The 16,474-nt window shown below is 54.0% G+C and overlaps 3 protein-coding genes across 3 annotated transcripts; all 3 read left to right on the top strand.

Annotated features, from left to right (window-relative positions):
• Window positions 1-884: 884 nt before the first annotated feature.
• LPMP_220150 (hypothetical protein) lies at window positions 885-2,315 on the top strand (the record flags this gene model as incomplete). Its single annotated transcript, XM_010700715.1, has 1 exon — window positions 885-2,315. The coding sequence occupies one exon, from the start codon at window positions 885-887 to the stop codon at window positions 2,313-2,315; it is 1,431 nt and encodes a 476-aa protein (XP_010699017.1).
• A 1,122-nt stretch (window positions 2,316-3,437) lies between these two features.
• Window positions 3,438-4,802, top strand: LPMP_220140 (hypothetical protein; the record flags this gene model as incomplete). Its single annotated transcript, XM_010700714.1, has 1 exon — window positions 3,438-4,802. The coding sequence occupies one exon, from the start codon at window positions 3,438-3,440 to the stop codon at window positions 4,800-4,802; it is 1,365 nt and encodes a 454-aa protein (XP_010699016.1).
• Window positions 4,803-7,117: 2,315 nt separating this feature from the next.
• LPMP_220130 (hypothetical protein) lies at window positions 7,118-8,554 on the top strand (the record flags this gene model as incomplete). Its single annotated transcript, XM_010700713.1, has 1 exon — window positions 7,118-8,554. One exon carries the CDS (start codon window positions 7,118-7,120, stop codon window positions 8,552-8,554), a length of 1,437 nt encoding a protein of 478 aa, XP_010699015.1.
• Window positions 8,555-16,474: the final 7,920 nt, after the last annotated feature.

Genomic DNA, 16,474 nt, shown 5'->3' with positions numbered 1-16,474 from the left:
AAATGCAATTGCTCTCTTCCCAATTTTCATTGTATATGTGTGAGGCTAATTTGTCAAACGTGCAATTTGTTCTATGAGCCTACAGACAACGAGGTGAACATTTTTGAGAATGGAACTTCCTCTCGCTCGTCGTGAGGCGGTAGCTTAAGAGAAAGGGGAATGTCGCAGGATGTTGCCCGCCGTGCTAATTCTTTCCTCATTGTGGACTCTGCCTGGGAACCTCAGAGTATGCTGTGGCTCACAGAGAGCCTATTGGTGTGGAGCCGATGAGGGTCCCGCAGGCTCGCTGGTAGAAATTACGCACACTGCACCGCAGTCTTCTCAAGAGCGCTGAGAAGCTTCCTATTCTTCATTCGCATGCAACTGGGTCTCTCTTTCTCTCTCTCGCACAACTTGTATCTCTCATGTCTGCTTGCTGGACTGTAATTCTCTATGTTGTTGTTGCTGGACGATCGGGTGCAGCATGGCTCTTCATCGCCCTCCCCCCTTCCCCTCTCTTGCTGCCTCGATCCAATTTGTGTTCTTCGTGTTGTGGCATCCTTCGTTGTTCCACCTCTCTTGTATCTCGTGTCGTCACACCCCCGCTGGCACCGTGGTACACGGCGAACTACACCGCAAGGGTTGACAAGGCTCCTAGGAGAAGTAGCAAAGCCGGGGGTAGTGGTGTGATTACCCTCCTCGTTGTCGAGGCGCACGGTGCTTTTAACAGCGGTACACGCACTCGCTCATCGACAAAGATGCGGGGTTCATATGGCGCGCAACGTGTTCTCTAGACGGCGACATTATTTTTATTGCGCTCCTCCTTTTTTTTCTCTGGTCATTTTTTTTTTTACTTTCCGCCATTTCCCAGCACAGCCAATTTTGGTGGCTCTCGTAAAGAATCCATGGACCACATATTGGTGCGCTCTGACTTCGCGTGTCGGCGTGAGTACCGACTCGTCTCTGTCGATGAGGCATGGGTGAAGCAGCTACAGGAACAGGTGTACCCGATCCACTCCGCCAAGAAAGGTATGGCTAGGCACAAACGGGCACGCGCCTCGTCACCCCCCTCAGCAACCGCACATTGTGATAACGTATCAGTCGCATTCGTCATGAAGGGTGATGGGCAGCTCTGTTTGCACGACGCACAGTCGACCCGCTCCGTCCGCCGCGTCGAGTACTCGAACACGATGCTGCTGGCAACGCGGCGGCTCAACCGCATCGGCAGATCTGCTAGCGGTGAGTCCCCGTGCAGAAGCGGTGACGTCTGCAGCGCTGACGGCATGGCCACGACCACTACTGCTCTCCCTTTCCCCGAAGCGAACGTCCGCCAGTACACCAATGACGTCGTCGTGGCTGCCTTGAGCCGTATGTTTGACAGCCATGCCGTGCACCCGCAGGATAACGTGTGCGCTGCGCTGGGTGAGTCGTACTTGACAATTGAAGAACTTGAGGGCACCGATGGAAGCAGTCATTGCAGCCGCACCGCTGGTACGCCAGGGCGCGGGTACACCTTTGCGCAACTTGCTCGTGTTTTCCGCAGCAGTCCTTCGGAGCTTGCGGATCTGCTGCAGAGCCTCGGCGCCGTCGTGCACCGTGGCCTTGTTCGCCTTCTCCACCCTTCCCTCGTGCACGAGTCCTTGACGGCAGTACTGACCTTTTTCGATGCTGCAGAGCCGTGTGATGTCTCCTGGCCCGCCGTGCGGGAGCACCTCTGTCCGTCCGTCTACCCAGATGTCGTGCTGCGTTCACTGGAGGCAGTCTACGGTGTACCGCGAGTCGCCAGTGAGACGACGAAGCACGAGGACTCTGTGGCACGGCTGGGGATGCCGGCGGTGCTAAACTTGCAGCGGGTGCTGGTGGGCCTCGCTGGAGGTGTTTTTGATGCCCACCAGGACGTTGTCTGCCGAACCCTGGGCACCGGCGAAGTGGCTCGTGGGTTGCCGTTGGAGACATTCGCAGAGGCGTGGATGGATGCTATTCCATCGCCCCTCTTCTCTGTGGCTGGCATTACCCACCGCGGAGCGACAGGGATGCAAAAGACTCTCATGGAGAAACTGCACGGCTACGTGGTGGTGGAGTCGCGCAGCAGCGGCGTTGGAGGCACCGCGCAAGATACTGCGTGGTGGCTACCAAAAGAAACCCTCAGCAACGACTTTGCCGCTCGCCTCCGCGCACTCTTTGAGCTTCGCCCGCAGCTTTGGGACCAGGTGGAGCTGAAGGAGTACCTTTGTATGCTGGTTCCACCAGAGCAAAGCTTCGAGCACGTCATTGCACGCTACACACGAGAGTACCGGATACCAGGGCGACCTGTGCAGTACGCCCCGCTTGCCTGACGGCGTAGCGGTGGAAGGAGTGTTGCTTCTCTGCATGCCTTCTGCCGACGCGGGGGGTTGTTCCAACGTCTCCCACTTGCGTTGAACTCACTCATCCCTCTGTTTGCATTCATGTCGATCATCGTCGCAATGGCCCGAGGGGCACCCCCCGGAGAGGGGACGCACGCGCATTTGCCAACTGAATTCAGCCTATTTTCGTCCTGGTGCCTAATGGAGCGCGGTGTAACGCACTTGAGTGCGGAACAGACTGACAGGCACACCCGCTGCTTGCCGCTCTCTTCGGTGGGTGGCGGTGACCCTTCACATCTTTCTCTCTTGGTGCGGCGACACAACAATCACTCATCTGCACCTTCCACCCGTCCCCCCCTCTCTCTCCCTCTCTTTTGCACTCACGATGGGTCGAACGACAAGGACAGCAGTGCTTCAGCCAGCCAACATAGCCACTAAGAGAAGAACCCTCCCCCCCACACCCACGCACACACCCACGCCCCTTCATCATCGATCATTTCATTTGCGGTGGCCATCCACTTGGGCTTCGTTCTGTTGACTCCGACATATAACTTTGCTGTCCTTACTTGCGTTGCGCGCCTTCCTCAGTCCTCTACCTCCTCAAGTACTTGGTAGAAGAAGAGGCAGCGGGAAGGTAGAGGGGGCATAGCAGCAAGAGCAAAAAGAGTGCTCAAGCACTGCGGCCGTTACGGTCTGCTGCTCCGCCTCCTTGGCTGCATCGCTAGAGTTTGAGCTGTACTCAATAGACCCATCACACACTCGTGCACTTGTGCTTCTCGTCGACGATTTTGTATGTGCTTGTCGCGTGTGTACACGAGTTGTTTAGTCGCTCTTCTTGTTTCTCTCCCGTGTGTATCACCCTGCGTCTTGTGCTTTACACGCTTCGTTCGCTCTCAGCGAGCACTCGCGCATCCTCCTCGTAATCGTCAGTGTGGCGGTCATCGTTATTTTTCTGTTGTTGTTCTTCTACCTCCTACGGTGTTTGCTAATCTCCCCCTTTTTCGTTTCTCATTTTGGTTCTTCTTGGTTTGTGATGTGTCTACTCAAAGTGCTCGCGCGCACGTCGTCTTTGTTCTCTCTCTCTTCCTCTCTTTTTCATCTCGGCAACGCACCATGCCCTACTATGGCTATGAGCCTGAGCAAACCAAAGCTCAAATCCGATCCACTCGGGGAGAGACCATCGACTTGGCTCTTCCCGTCACCTGCTTGGTCGGGGAACTACGTACATTTCTGATCAAAGAATATGGCTACGACCCCAACACGCGTCTCTTGTACAACGGACTTGTCACCGATGACAACTCCTACGTCTGCGATTACCCCTTCGGCTCCCTCATCATTGCCCTCCCCGCTGACACCCAGCCGCAGCACCAGTTACCGTCCCCCCGGCACCCTACGGCCGCCCATCAACCACCGCAGAAACAACATGCTCTCCCCGAGCCGACTCATCCGGCTACGCACCACTTCTCGACTGCCAGCACTAGCGCTGACGCTATTCGAAAGAACAAGTCAGTTGAGGTAATGCCGACCCACACAAACGCCGCTGCGCGGAAGATGAGCCCGACAGACACGCCTCTGGAGATCGCGAAAGCGAAGCGCGACAGCACGGTTGTCAAGGATCGGTTCAAGAACTCGGCGCGCTCGGTCCTGTCCACCAGTTCGGAGCGCGCAAGGTCACACAGCAGACCCACGAAGGTGGATGGCTTCTCAGCACCGACACGCACGTTTCCGCATCCCTCTACGCCGACGCCTCCACCCGTTCTTGCTCCAGCGAGGAACGGTCCCTCGCCCGCACCGGGGAGTGGCCGAGCAGTATCAGGTACCAGTGCACGCAGCTCTCCTTGGCCACAGGGGTCGCAAGACGCGACTGAGGCTCTCTCTAGCGCCGCGTCGTCGCAGGCGGCCAACCTCTCACCCTCTCCGCACAGTGCACAGTCCAGTGCAGCAGCTGAGGGACTCAGCTGTGAAGACAGCAATGGCGATGACAGCCAGCGCCGGCGGGTGCGGCTGATGGTGGAGTGCAATATCCCTTCACTCAACCAGGTGGTCTCGATACCGATCAACAGCGAGTTTACCGTGTTGGACTTAATCCGTGCGGTGGAAGCTGCGGTGCCCACGCTGACACCGGAAGCGCAGGTAGTCTACCGCGGTAAACTGCTGCCCAAATCGCTCCAGGCAAAGCTGTTTGACAGCGGTATTCGCAGCGACGCTCGGGTCTTCATCGCGGCGGGGGAGTACAGTAACACTGAGAAGATCACGCTACTGGAGATTGAGGCAGACACTGCCGTCATTGAGAGTGCGATGAAATCGCCGCTGACAGATCCACAGCGCAAGGGCTATTACGAGGAGCTGATGCGTATCTTGTTCCGCACGGACGGACTGCAATCGCTGGAGGGTAAGTGGAGGCAGCGGCGCAAAGACGTGGTGAACCATATTACATCACTGCAGGACAAATTAGGCGTAGATATAAAAGTGTCGTGATAGGGGAAGGGGCCCACACTCTTTCTTTTCTGGCAGTACCTGCGTGCGATGGTTGATGGAGATGACTCTGCTCGTCATCCTCGTTGGCGAGTGTATACGCAATACGCACTTGTTTCCTTCCCGCTTCCTCCCTCGATTTCTTCTCTCCCTCCACCATCCCACGTTCACCTCACCGCCTCTGTCAACTCGCCCCTCTCCTCCCCCGCCACCTTTTACTGGTGTTTGCCACGATACGGTCACTCTTTTTTTTCCCGTTTGATGACATCTGCGTGGGTCACCGAGTCATGCGAGCTCAGCGCAAGCGAAAGGGATGCGTGCCTACCGATTAGGGACGCAGCCGTGCCGGGCGAGCGTACGGAGGAGGAGGGCAGGCGGGATGTTGTCCTGTGATGCCATTGATGTACTCCCCACCCTTCCCTTGGACTCAATACAACCTTTTCTTTTCCCTTGCTTGCTGCGTTGTTGTCTTTCTTGTTGGCTAGATGAGTGTTATTCTGGTAATTCAAATTCCTCTTCCATCTGTGATGATTTGACGGTGTCTTGGCACCGTCATCGCACCCATGTGACCTGCGAAGAGGCAAGTCAAGCAAACATAAAAAAGGTGCATACGTCGTCAGAAAGGTGCGGCGGGAACCCTCCCGTTCTGTGGGCGACAGGACCAACAGGCAGCGATGAGCCCATCGCTGCCTGGCTGTACGGGATGTTTTTCATAGCCTTTCAGTGCGCTATTGAAGGGAGAGCGCAACAGATAAGGTGAAGCCAGCACTGCACGCGCGAGGCGGTCTTCTCTTTCCCTTCCCGCTTTATCACCCCCACGTTTCTGATGCCTCTCCGTTGGTTGCGTTCCATTCACCCCTCGCACATTCTTCTTTCCTGACGTGACATCCCGGGTGAAGTGGGCGTGCCGGGGTTGCCTTTACCTGCACCCGTGTTAACCTCCCCCACTCTCATTCTCGCTAGCCTTCTCCTCCTTTTGGCGCCTCTTCTGTCGTTTTTATTCATTTATTCGGGGAATACCCACTCGTCTCATGGCCACGTCAACATGATGGCTCTCCCCCTACACCTATCACCGCTTCTCTCTCTCTCGAGCACATCGCATCAGCCACTCTTCCCTTTCTGTCTCCCTCTCTCCAGTCCTCCTTCCTGGTCTTTTTTTTTTCTGCTCTCGGCAATTCCACTTTTCGACCAACATCACAGTCAGCGCCATCGCGAGTGTTTTGCTGTTGCGTAGTGCTGTCAGTCCTTCCCTCTCTTTCCAGCTCGTACTTACGCATCTTTAGCTATTCCTTCCCCCCCCCCTTGCTCAAGTGCTCTTCGTTTTCTTTGCATTGTCGCCTTCTGTGTTGTAGCGCGCCTACACCAGTCGACCTTTGGCGTGTTTGTATGCTTTTTTCTTCTCTTCTACCACTGATCAGTACTCCCCCTCCCCACCGCCTCCACCACCGCTCTGTCTTTGCCTCCCTCCGTTGTGCGTGTGCGCCTCCCAACCTCCTCACATTTGCTCCACCCACTTCTTTTCCAGGCTGGGCTGCATCCCCTCCTCGACGCGGCGGTTTATTTCTTCCCCGATACCTTATTTGGGTCTTTCTCTCTCTCTCTGTCTCTGTCGTTGACTTGTTATCACTCTCTTGCGCTTGCTCCTTTTCTCTCTTCCTCCCTCCCTCTTCACTTGCGCAGCCAGGCCACTCTCACAAGTGTCGTCTCGCTTTGGCGTGCTTGTCAGTCTGTGTGCATGTGTGTGTGTGTGTGTGTGTGTGTGTCTGCATCTATGACCATCCAGAGCAACGCGGTCCTCGCAAGGCAAACGTGAAAGTCCACACCGAAGAACAAAAAGGGGAAGGGGAATCGAACAACAACAACATCGACAGGGTGCAACCAACATCGACAGCGCAGAGCATAAAGCTCATAGAGCGAAACCTCGCGCAACAGACACTCTCGCACCCCAGCTCACGCATTTCCTCTGTCCTAAGCACACACTCACGCAGGGTATTCTTGCACTGTTCCCCTTTTGCTCTATAGTGCACCGTTGTCAGTTGTTCATCCGCTCACTCGCATTTCTCTTTTTGTTGTGCTCGCGTGCAGTCGTAAACCTCTCTTTACGGGTGCAGGAATTGCCTTCATAGTCATCGCGCTCCTTTGTGTAGGTGGAACCCTCCTTCTCCATCGACGTCTCCGCTTTCTCCGTAGTAGTGTGCTTGACAGCTTGACCTACTTGCTGTGATTGTTTGCCTTTTCATGATTTCCACTTCTTTGATTTGTGCTTCCCCTGCGTTATAGTGAGCAGCTAAGATCAACCTTCCCTCTTCTTACCCATTATGTCTGCCCAGTCCTCCTCCAGCTCGCGGCTCAAGAAAGTTCGCTGCAAGAAGTGGGACATGGTTCACATCCCCTCCATCGACGATCTGGAGGCTATGACGGAGCGTGAAATTCAAAGCACGCCGCTGCCCCGCGGCTTCTGCGTTCGCTTCTTGTGCCATGACATGGTGCACCTCTTCACCGTGGCTTCAATCCAGGTGAGAGTTACTCGCGGTGCCCTCGATTACCTGCACGACTACAACCAACTCGGCCCAAACAAGAGCCGAAACAAGCTGTTTCTCTGCTCTCAGTACAACAAGACAAAGGAGTGCGTGAACGGTTCCCTGTGCCGTGAGTTGCACTGTGTCCTCAACGTTGAGGACGCTCAGGATGCGCTCCGGCACCTGGTGCCAAGCAACGCCACTGGCGCGCCCAATATCGTCACGCTGGCGCCCGCGGAGGAGATTATCGCGAAAAGGCTCAACGAGCCCTTTGCAGCTGGAACTGCCGCACCGGCCTTTAGCAATATGGAAAACTCTAACCCTCTGGACTCCATCCTCGGCGGCAGCAGCGCCGCGGACGGGACTGCGAGCATATACATGCCCGATCAGCTCATTCTCCGCCACTCCCTGCACACACGGTGGACTTCCTCCAATACGTATCTCACTCTTCCCTCTGGTGTCGAGTTCCGAGTAGCACTGCCGAACACGCCGACCCCTGTGGAGGCCTACGATAGCGGTCTGCTGTTTGTCACCCGCGGGGCGCAAGAGTACTTCAGCCTGTGCATGCGCAACGAGCAGCCGACAGTGACAATGCAGCACTGCGCACATTACTCGAAGAACGGCATTTGCTGTTTCGGCGAGCACTGTCAGTTCGTTCACGTTGTGCACTACAAGGCCCGCGATCGCACCGACAACTCCATCTCCGACCCGGATGCAGTGTCCATGGGTAGCTCCACCACAAACTGCGAGTCCAGCAGGCGTCATAGCGTGCGTCGCGTCAGCGCCCTCACCCGTACGGCTCCTCTCAACACGGCCGCCACTGGCAGAAAGAAGGTCGATTCGCTGATCTCCTCGCGCTCTGCGAGTTCGAACCGCGACTCATCCACTCCTCACCAAAAGGCGATGCAGATGCCAAGCAGCAGTGGCCTTAGCACACCCGGCAACCACGTGTTCGTCCCATCCACCAACGCCTGGCACACGATGGGGGCGACACCGAGCTGCGCCGCCGCGATGCGGCTGCCACCTCCGCCACCGGCACAGCACTTCCCGCCGGACTCAATCATGATTCCGACGATGCCGCCACAACCTTCGCCACTGATGGGCCAAACGTACATGGTGATGCAAGACCTCAACGGCCAGTGCTATATTGTACCGCACTCGGCACCATCGATCCCGCAAGCGGGACAGCCCGGACCAAGTCAGCCCATGTACGTGATGTCGATGCCTTTCCACTAGAGAGGAAACGTGCGACAGAAAGTGGTTGCGACGGCAAACAGAGCAGAAACCCGAAATCATCCAGCCCGTAACGTGCAAGGGGTACAAGCGGAGAAGGTTAGAATTTCCGTGGTGGTCTTCCGCCCCATCTGTGTGCTCATGCCTTCTTTTGAGTATAACAATCGATGATGCAACGGTGTTTTCCTCCTCGTTGTACTAATGCTTTGTGACTGTGTCTGTCGGTGTGTATTTACTTGCCCCCCCCCTCCCCGGTCGCAGGCTTTGCCACGCGTGTTGAGCGCCTCGATTGTCGTGTGTGTGTGTGTGTGTATGTGTGAAAGCATCCCTCATCCTCTCTCTTTGTTCTTCTGTGCTTTATCTTTTCTAGCTGCAGGGATCGCTCTCTTCCCCCTGGAAGCATTGCCCTCGCTGCACCTCGTTTTCCCTTGTACTTCCAGCGTGCTCCCCCCTCTCTTTCATTGCGCGGATGTTTTTGTGTTGTGTGTCATGCCTGGTGGGATATCATCGGCGGTGACGTGCAGTGGTGACTCGCCCCCTCCCCCCCTCTCCAGTGACGACGTACGGAGCGACTAGCCTCAAGCGTAGAAGACTGTCACTTTTGTTTTTGTGCGTATGTGTGTTGGCCTCGCGATGCACATACGCCTATGGGATGTCGTTTTCTCGCGGCGGCGGTGGTTCTGCGTGTCTGTCTGTGTCACTTCCACCTCTGCTTGAGTGTGACGCGGTCGTCCTCTCCCCCTCCCCCTTCCCCCTTCTCTCCTCTCTCTCTGCTCCTCGCTCGGTGCGTGGGCGTGTACGTTTCTGGCCGCCCCTGTTTTGTGTGACGCGCCTCGAGACACCGAGTCTGCACACACGTGTCTCGTTCACCGTCTGTGCGTGGGTGGTGGGGTAGGGGTTTGTCGAATGAATTGCAGTGCAAGTGTACAGGCGCACTGGACCGCCTATAGGGGGAGTCATAGGCGCTTTTTTCCCATTCCTCTTTCCATCGTGCAACGACGCTCTGTCGGTTGTTGTTGCTGTTTTTTTTTTTTTTGCCCCCCCCCCCCGTTGCTGCATTCCTCATCTGCACTTCGCTCCTTCAACAGGAAACGGAGGGGCCATCACAGCACTGTTGATTTCTGTTGCTTCGTTTTCTTCTTTTTTCCCCCTTTCTCTGCGTGGTCATTCATTTTTGTTTCTCTGTTCTGCAATGACGCGACGCGAGTCCCCCCAAATGATCTCCCCTCCCCTCCCTTCCGTTCCCCTTCTCTATTCTTTTTTTTTATTCCCTTGCCCACTCTTTCGCTCTAGCTCGACAACGTTGAACGCGCCTCTAATCCGCTACTCCATCCCCTCTCTTCTCACCCAATCTACCCACCTCTCTTACTCTTCCCACGCGTTATCCTCTTCGGTCGTAGTGAATTTACGTTTCTCTCGTCTTAGGTTGTGTTTCTCTCTCAATGGAACATTTTACGTTCTCCCATTTACTCCTTTCCTGCAAAGCTTCAAAACCTCATGCCTCTGTTGTTGAGGTGCGCACTCCTCCTCTCTTTACGCCTACGCGCGCGTGTGCGTGTGCATGTGTCTGCCCTCTTTGAGGGTTTCGCGCTACTTCCCTCCCCCCTTGTGTCCCGACTACCGCACTGCCTCCGGACCTCACATCGCTACCGCGTTCTCTACCTCTGTTGTTTCTTCGACGGTTTCGAATCATCGCCGCTCTCCCTCTCCCTCTTTGCATGCCTCCTCATCTCTCCCCCTCTCTCTTTTGATGTTGTGCTCGTCAGCTTTGCTTGCTCACTCTTTTTTGTACTGCGTTACACTTCCTCCTCCTTCTTGATCGCTTTTCGTCTTACGCGTTGCTTCTTCCTCCCCCTTCCTCCTCCTTCTACCCGATCTTGGCAATTCCCGCCCTCTCTCTTGGGCGTGTGTGCGTGTGCGTGTGTTTGTTTGTGTGTTTTATTGTTTGAAAGAAGGACTCCGTGTGCTCGTAACGGTTTGCTGCTCGTTGCTTCTGGAAGACAGCAATTGGGGTCATAATGAGCTTTTCTTCGCTTCGAAACGGTCAAGAGACTGGGGCGGGGTGGGAGGACAAAGGGGGGAGAGGCTGCAGCAAACCAAAGCAGCAGGGGCTTCGTGAGCGATTCAAAGCGGCGCGGCGCATTGTGTGGGTGTGTGCGTGTGTGCTGGGCATTGGTCGCCGACGTCTCGTCTTGTGATGAACCCTATCAAGAACGAGGGTGGTTTGCACTCTCTCATCGACAGCAATGTGTTTCTATTTCATGAGAGATCCACGAGGTGGGTTGGGGGTAGAGGGTTCGCATACGCGTAACTTCTCCTCCCCCGCTTCCCCCCTCTCTGCATCTCTGCCTGTTTGGCGCCGCAGTTTTACGTTGGGGTGCGCTTTTGCTTGCTGGGTCCTCTCTATGGTCATTTTATTCTTCCAGCTGTGATGCACTCGCACACACACACACACACACACGTGTTTGTTTTGCGTCTTCCCTTTTCGTTTCTTCTTCCTCACCTCGTCCCTCTTTCGTGATGCTCTCGCTGCGCATTTCGCTTGCTCTCTCTCGCTCTGTTTTCTTCCCCTTTCCTCTCCCACGTGCGCCAGTCAGGGGCGTGTGTACGTGTGTTTGCCGAAGAATCGCGGCTGTGGCTCGCCGTAAGAGATGGGACTGTGGCGCCATGTTGCACTGTCGTCTTCACGTTTGTCTCGTTGTGTATGTCGTCTTGTATTGTCTGCAGCGGCGCTGTTTTTCCGTCTTGATGAAAATCTCCCACCCTTTCTGGCCCTCCCTCCTTCCTCCGCTTTCCGCTCTCTCATTGGTGTGAAGAAGAAGAGCACCACGCACATGGTCACGTGTGCACACCACATTGTGGACACTTGAGAGCGACGTGGAGCCTTGCAAGTAGCGCTGGCGCTGGAGATGATTTTGTATGCTCATATGATCGGATACTAGCGCGCACGAGCACCAGTCAACGTACACAGTTCGCCTGGCACGCAATCCGCTTTGCTGGACACGCGGTCAGAGGCTGCCTTGATACTGCCTTGTGGTTCCCAAAGCGCAGGAAAGCGTGCTTTGGCGCTTTCTCCTAAATTCTTTGTTGTACTGTCATTTTTTCCGCCCCACTTCTCGAAGACGCGGTCTGTCATCAAGCGCGGCTTTTGCTCTGACAGCGTGACTCACGAGCAGAAAGAGGTTCGCAGAGGAAATGAATATGCACCTTTGAGACCGAGTCAAGCATGTATTTCCTGCTGAGTTCTCCTTTTCGGCTCTTTCGTTGTTTCTGTTGTGTTGCGGTGTTTCCCTTTTCGACTCTTCCCATCCACCCCTTCTTTCCCCCTTCCGCAACAGTTCTCTCTTCTCCACCCCTTCCCCACACACACACACAATGAACCCAAACTGCTTTCTGATTCCGAGCGTAGGTGAGTGCGGGTGAGTGAGAGGCGGCGGGCAGTGGAAGTTGCAAGGAGAGGGGGACCGGGTGAGGAAAACTGTACTCAGCTAATTCGAGGGACCTCAAGTAAAACAGTAAGATGTGCACACGACGACCGCACTACTACCTCAATTTGAATCAGCACAAGGACTCCTCAAGAGTGCAGCAACCGTTGAGGCAGTGCTCGCCACTGGTCTCCTCCTACGTAGTCATCTTTCCGCTTTCAGCTCCACTGTCTTTCGGCAATGGAGGGGCAGAAGGGGATAGCGTGATGACGCACGAATGAAAAGCAGGCGAGGAGGAGCGGCAGGGGTGATCTTGTACGCTACCCGTTTGCGCGTGGGGCCTGCGCTGCGGTGTATTTTTTTATGCGTATTTTCCGTTGTTTCATCATTGATTTTTTACTGTGCCTTGCAAGGCTCTGAAGGAAGCACCTTTCCTTTATTTTTGTTGTTGTCCCTGCTGTTGTTGTTTATTCAGTTGCTGCACCTGCGCATTCCTCTCTGCGCCTCTGGGCAACTTTTTCAGCATCTCTTGAGGAAACGTAACAGCAGTCCTTTGTGTTCGTTCTCGCTCGCTGCCCCTCCCCCCCACCATTATCCTTTTTGACGCACAACACCATTCACCCCAAGAACTAAATCGAAGAAAATGAATCGCACTGGAGTCACTTGTTTCACCTCTTTCTTTGGTTATTTTTTTTTTCTGCCCTCCGATTGCACAAAGGTACCACCTGTGCGCAATGTCTCTCTTCATGGCTTCTTTCTCTTTTTTCTCTCTTGGCTCGGCGCGCACACACACACACACACACATGCTGTCACCGGTGACACGTCATTGGAGCCTACCCTTTTTGATTTCTATCTTCGACTTCTGTGCGTGTTTTTTCTCTGTCCCTTTTCGGGTATTCTCTTCTCCCGCTCACTCTCCCGACCCGTCTGCGTGGATGGCACACGCGTGTGGGGATGTGTGTCATTCAAGAGTTGGGGAAGAGGAGAGTAGACGCACAGATGACGGACACAATAACGACCCGGAAAGAAGAGGTGTGAAAAGCAGAAAGGATCGTTCCCACCGAGATGTAGCCTTGTTTATACGCTGCTGCTTTTCTTTTTTTTTGGGGGGGGGAGGGGGAGGAGGTTGTACTTGTGTGTTCGCCTTACCGAGAGGCGCTGGGCGTAATCCAGTTTACTTTGGCTATCGTAAATGTCGCTTACTCGGCCTCATGTTCCCCCCCTTCAGGCGTTTTTTTTAACTTCCCTCCACTCGCCGATGTATCTCAACTGCGTTATTCCTCAGATCCGTGCGCTCGTTCTCTTTCCTTCTGTATACCCCTTCTACCGCACCTTCGTCTTCCGCACTTGTATTGGTGTTGTTTTTCGTTTCTTTCCTTACTTTCGCTTTTTACTGCTGCCCTGGTATGCTGCCAGAGTTGCCTCGGCGTACTTCTGCTCAGCAGTAGTAGCACGTGTTTTAGGGCGCGCGAAAACTTCTCATTGCACACAAACTTGTGCGCATCTTTTAGTGTGCTTCTGCCACAGTTCCGTTCACTTGACTGTCGTTGAACTTTAGTACTGATGCTCCCTGATCGCACTGTGCGCTTTTCGGTGATGTGTTTATCCTTTCTTTCGGTGCTGCGGTTTTTACTTGCTGGTTGCTGTTGTTCTGTTCGTCTTCCTCGCTTATATGCCTTCTAGTAGAAAAGAAAAAAGGAAAGCGACGCAAGCCAGTGTGAGTATGGAGTACATGTATGCGTGGGCACATGTGGGCATATGTGGGCCTTGTGCACGTGTCCCTGTGTCTTCTCTCGAGGCTTGCCGAGGTCCACGTTCGATAGTGTATCCTTTTTTGCTTCGCCTTACTCTGCTGGTCTCTCTTTTTGTACCCACGTGCGTTTCATTGTCTGTGGTGATTCCTTCTTCTCCCCTTACACAGGACTGACTCACACACGAAGTGGCCCCCGCCATCCTCTTCACAGGACCCTTTCGCTATGTGTCTGCGCGTGTGTGTGTGTGTGTGTGTGTGGGTGCAGCTGAGCGCCTAAACACTTGTGTGCAAAATCTAGTAGAGGCAGTTTAGCGAATGTAGCAGAGCGAAGGGCAGACGACACATACACACACGCAACTGCCACTCACGGTTTCTCTTGTCACAAGAGAGGAACAAGAAGAGCCAAAGAAAATAATTTATGTGCGTGCCCTCGTAAGATACACTCATGACGTGCATGAACAGAAAACCATAGCAGTGACACGAATACACACACACACACATGCAGAGACAGACAGAATCACCCTCCCCCTTTTGTATGCCTGATGTGCAGATTTTCTGTTTTTTTTTTTTGTTCCTGACCTTCCTCTTCCCCCCTCCTCGCCAAAAGGCCCCCGATTGCGCCATCATCATGTTTGCTCTCTTTTCTCGTTTTCTCCCTCAAGTCTTCACTGGTCTCCGTTGGCCCGCTCAAGCTCCCCACACACTTTTGCCTGCCGTAAGGCTACTATCTGAATGGTGAACTTGCGTCTCCACAGACGGAGGCACGTTTGCTGCCGTTTTCTCGTGACTGCACCACCGGCGTTGTCTCGCTCTCTCCCTTCTAGTCTCTCTGTGCTTCTGTGCGTTACGTCAAGCCAAAGACACACCCAAACACCAAAGAAGAGGCAGAGGGCGAGAAGTTGTAGGGGAATGGGCAGCGACATCACAAGCAAGGAAGGTGGTGCCACACGAAGACTCTATTTTTTTTTTTTGAGTGCTGCTTCGAAGCAGAAAGCTGAACTTATTGTGCTTACCACCGAATCTCCCAGTCCATCACACCACTTTCGTATTTGTCTTCGCGTTCCTGTGAGTGAATGAGTGAGTGTCCGTCTGTCTCTCTCTGTGTGTGTGTGTGTCTCTTGGACACTTCTCCTGCATTAACCGGCTCTGTTTTTCTCTGATTTGTGCCACTCTAAAGCGTGCAACAAGACGATAAATTATTCAGTGAACTATTTTTCTGTTGTGGCGCTCCGTGTTGCTGTGTGTTGTCGATGTTGTGTGTGGCATCTTCTCTCGTCCTTATTTCCCCTTGCTTTTCCATCTCTTCTCTTTAGTTCTCTGTTATCTACTTTATGTTTTATTACCTTGTTGATATCCTTCCCTTACTCTTCTCCCTCACCAGTACCACCACCACTTCTCTCTTTCTCTCGCACGCGTGTGTGTGTGTGCGCGCGCATGCTTAGTTGCGTTTCATATCACCTTTCACACCAGCGTTTGAATCTCGCTGTGTTTGATTTTCTATGTTGCACGTGTGCCTTCGCTTCCCTTCTTCCCTACCCTTCCCTCCACTCCCCCCCGCCCCGCCCCCACACAACTCTTTTTCTCTCCTCGGACCTACGTGCCCCATGTCTACGCGTGTTCGTCTTTTTTTTGTGCTGTGCTACGTGATAAACTCATGTGAACGGTGTTGTCGTTTCTCTGGTGTTTCTTTGGGATTTCCTACTCTCATCCTTTTCACTATTCCGGTTCCCTCCACAGTGTCCCTCTCCACGTCGCTCTCATCCCGTTGGCAGCGCACTCCGCCATCTCTGACAGAGAGAGAGCGTGTGTTTGCGTGTATTCCGGCATTTGCCCACTTCTCCCCCCAATACGCAAAAGGCAGCGGATGCGCTTTCCTTCGGCTGTGACGGTGTCTGCGTGCGCCTTTTACTGCGGCCCCTGCATGTCCATTGAATCCTCGCTTCTCGCTTCCATCTCGTTTTCGCGTGCCGCAACTTCTCGGGTACGACTTTTGGTGCGTGCGCTTCGTATTGGGGTGCGCAGGCATGCCATTTTCTCTCTTTGCGTATGCCATCCTTGGCGGCTGCAGGCCACTCAGTGACCGCGCGCGTGTGTGTGCGTGCTGTGGCGTTTAATGTGTGCAAAGTTGGAAAGCAAATAACTGCCGGTGAGCTTTTTACTTGAAAAACGACGCGTGGCGCACCGCTACTTGAGGATAAGCGGAAGAATGCCAAAGAAACAAAAAAGACAAGAACAACAGAAAGACTCACTCGATCTGCGAACCGTCTGCATGACCACACTGGTAGTGTTATCGGCCGCTCTATCGCTGGAAAACAAGAGGGGAATGACGGCACACAGATACTCGCACAAACTCTATCGGCCAAGAGAATAGCGTGAACTCTCACTTCTGCAGGTTTGTCTGTGTTTCTTGTGAGAAGCGTTTATCGAAGCAAGAGTGAGAGCCAATTCTATGCAAACGCCGCTTAACTTTGTGTGCGTGTGTGTACTCTTCTTGGCACACGTGCACCAAGCGCAGGTTTCTCCCAACCCCTTTTATACACTTCGCACTCTCTTATACGCTCCCTCTTTTCCCTCGTTCTCTGCGGCAATGTGTTGCATTCCCTCACCTCGAGAACCATAAAAGCGCCCTAGTTACGCACCGTATCTAACGGGCATTGCTCATCCATCCGCAGAAGCACACACGACGGACATCACGAGGTGGACATCGTAAAGTTTGAGTTGAAAGAACACCAAGACTCGCAGACA

This window comes from Leishmania panamensis (assembly GCF_000755165.1).
Source record: "Leishmania panamensis strain MHOM/PA/94/PSC-1 chromosome 22 sequence".
Lineage (NCBI taxonomy): Eukaryota > Euglenozoa > Kinetoplastea > Trypanosomatida > Trypanosomatidae > Leishmania > Leishmania panamensis.
Note: the sequence above shows the minus strand (reverse complement) of the source record. Positions and strands in the feature narration are given on the sequence as shown.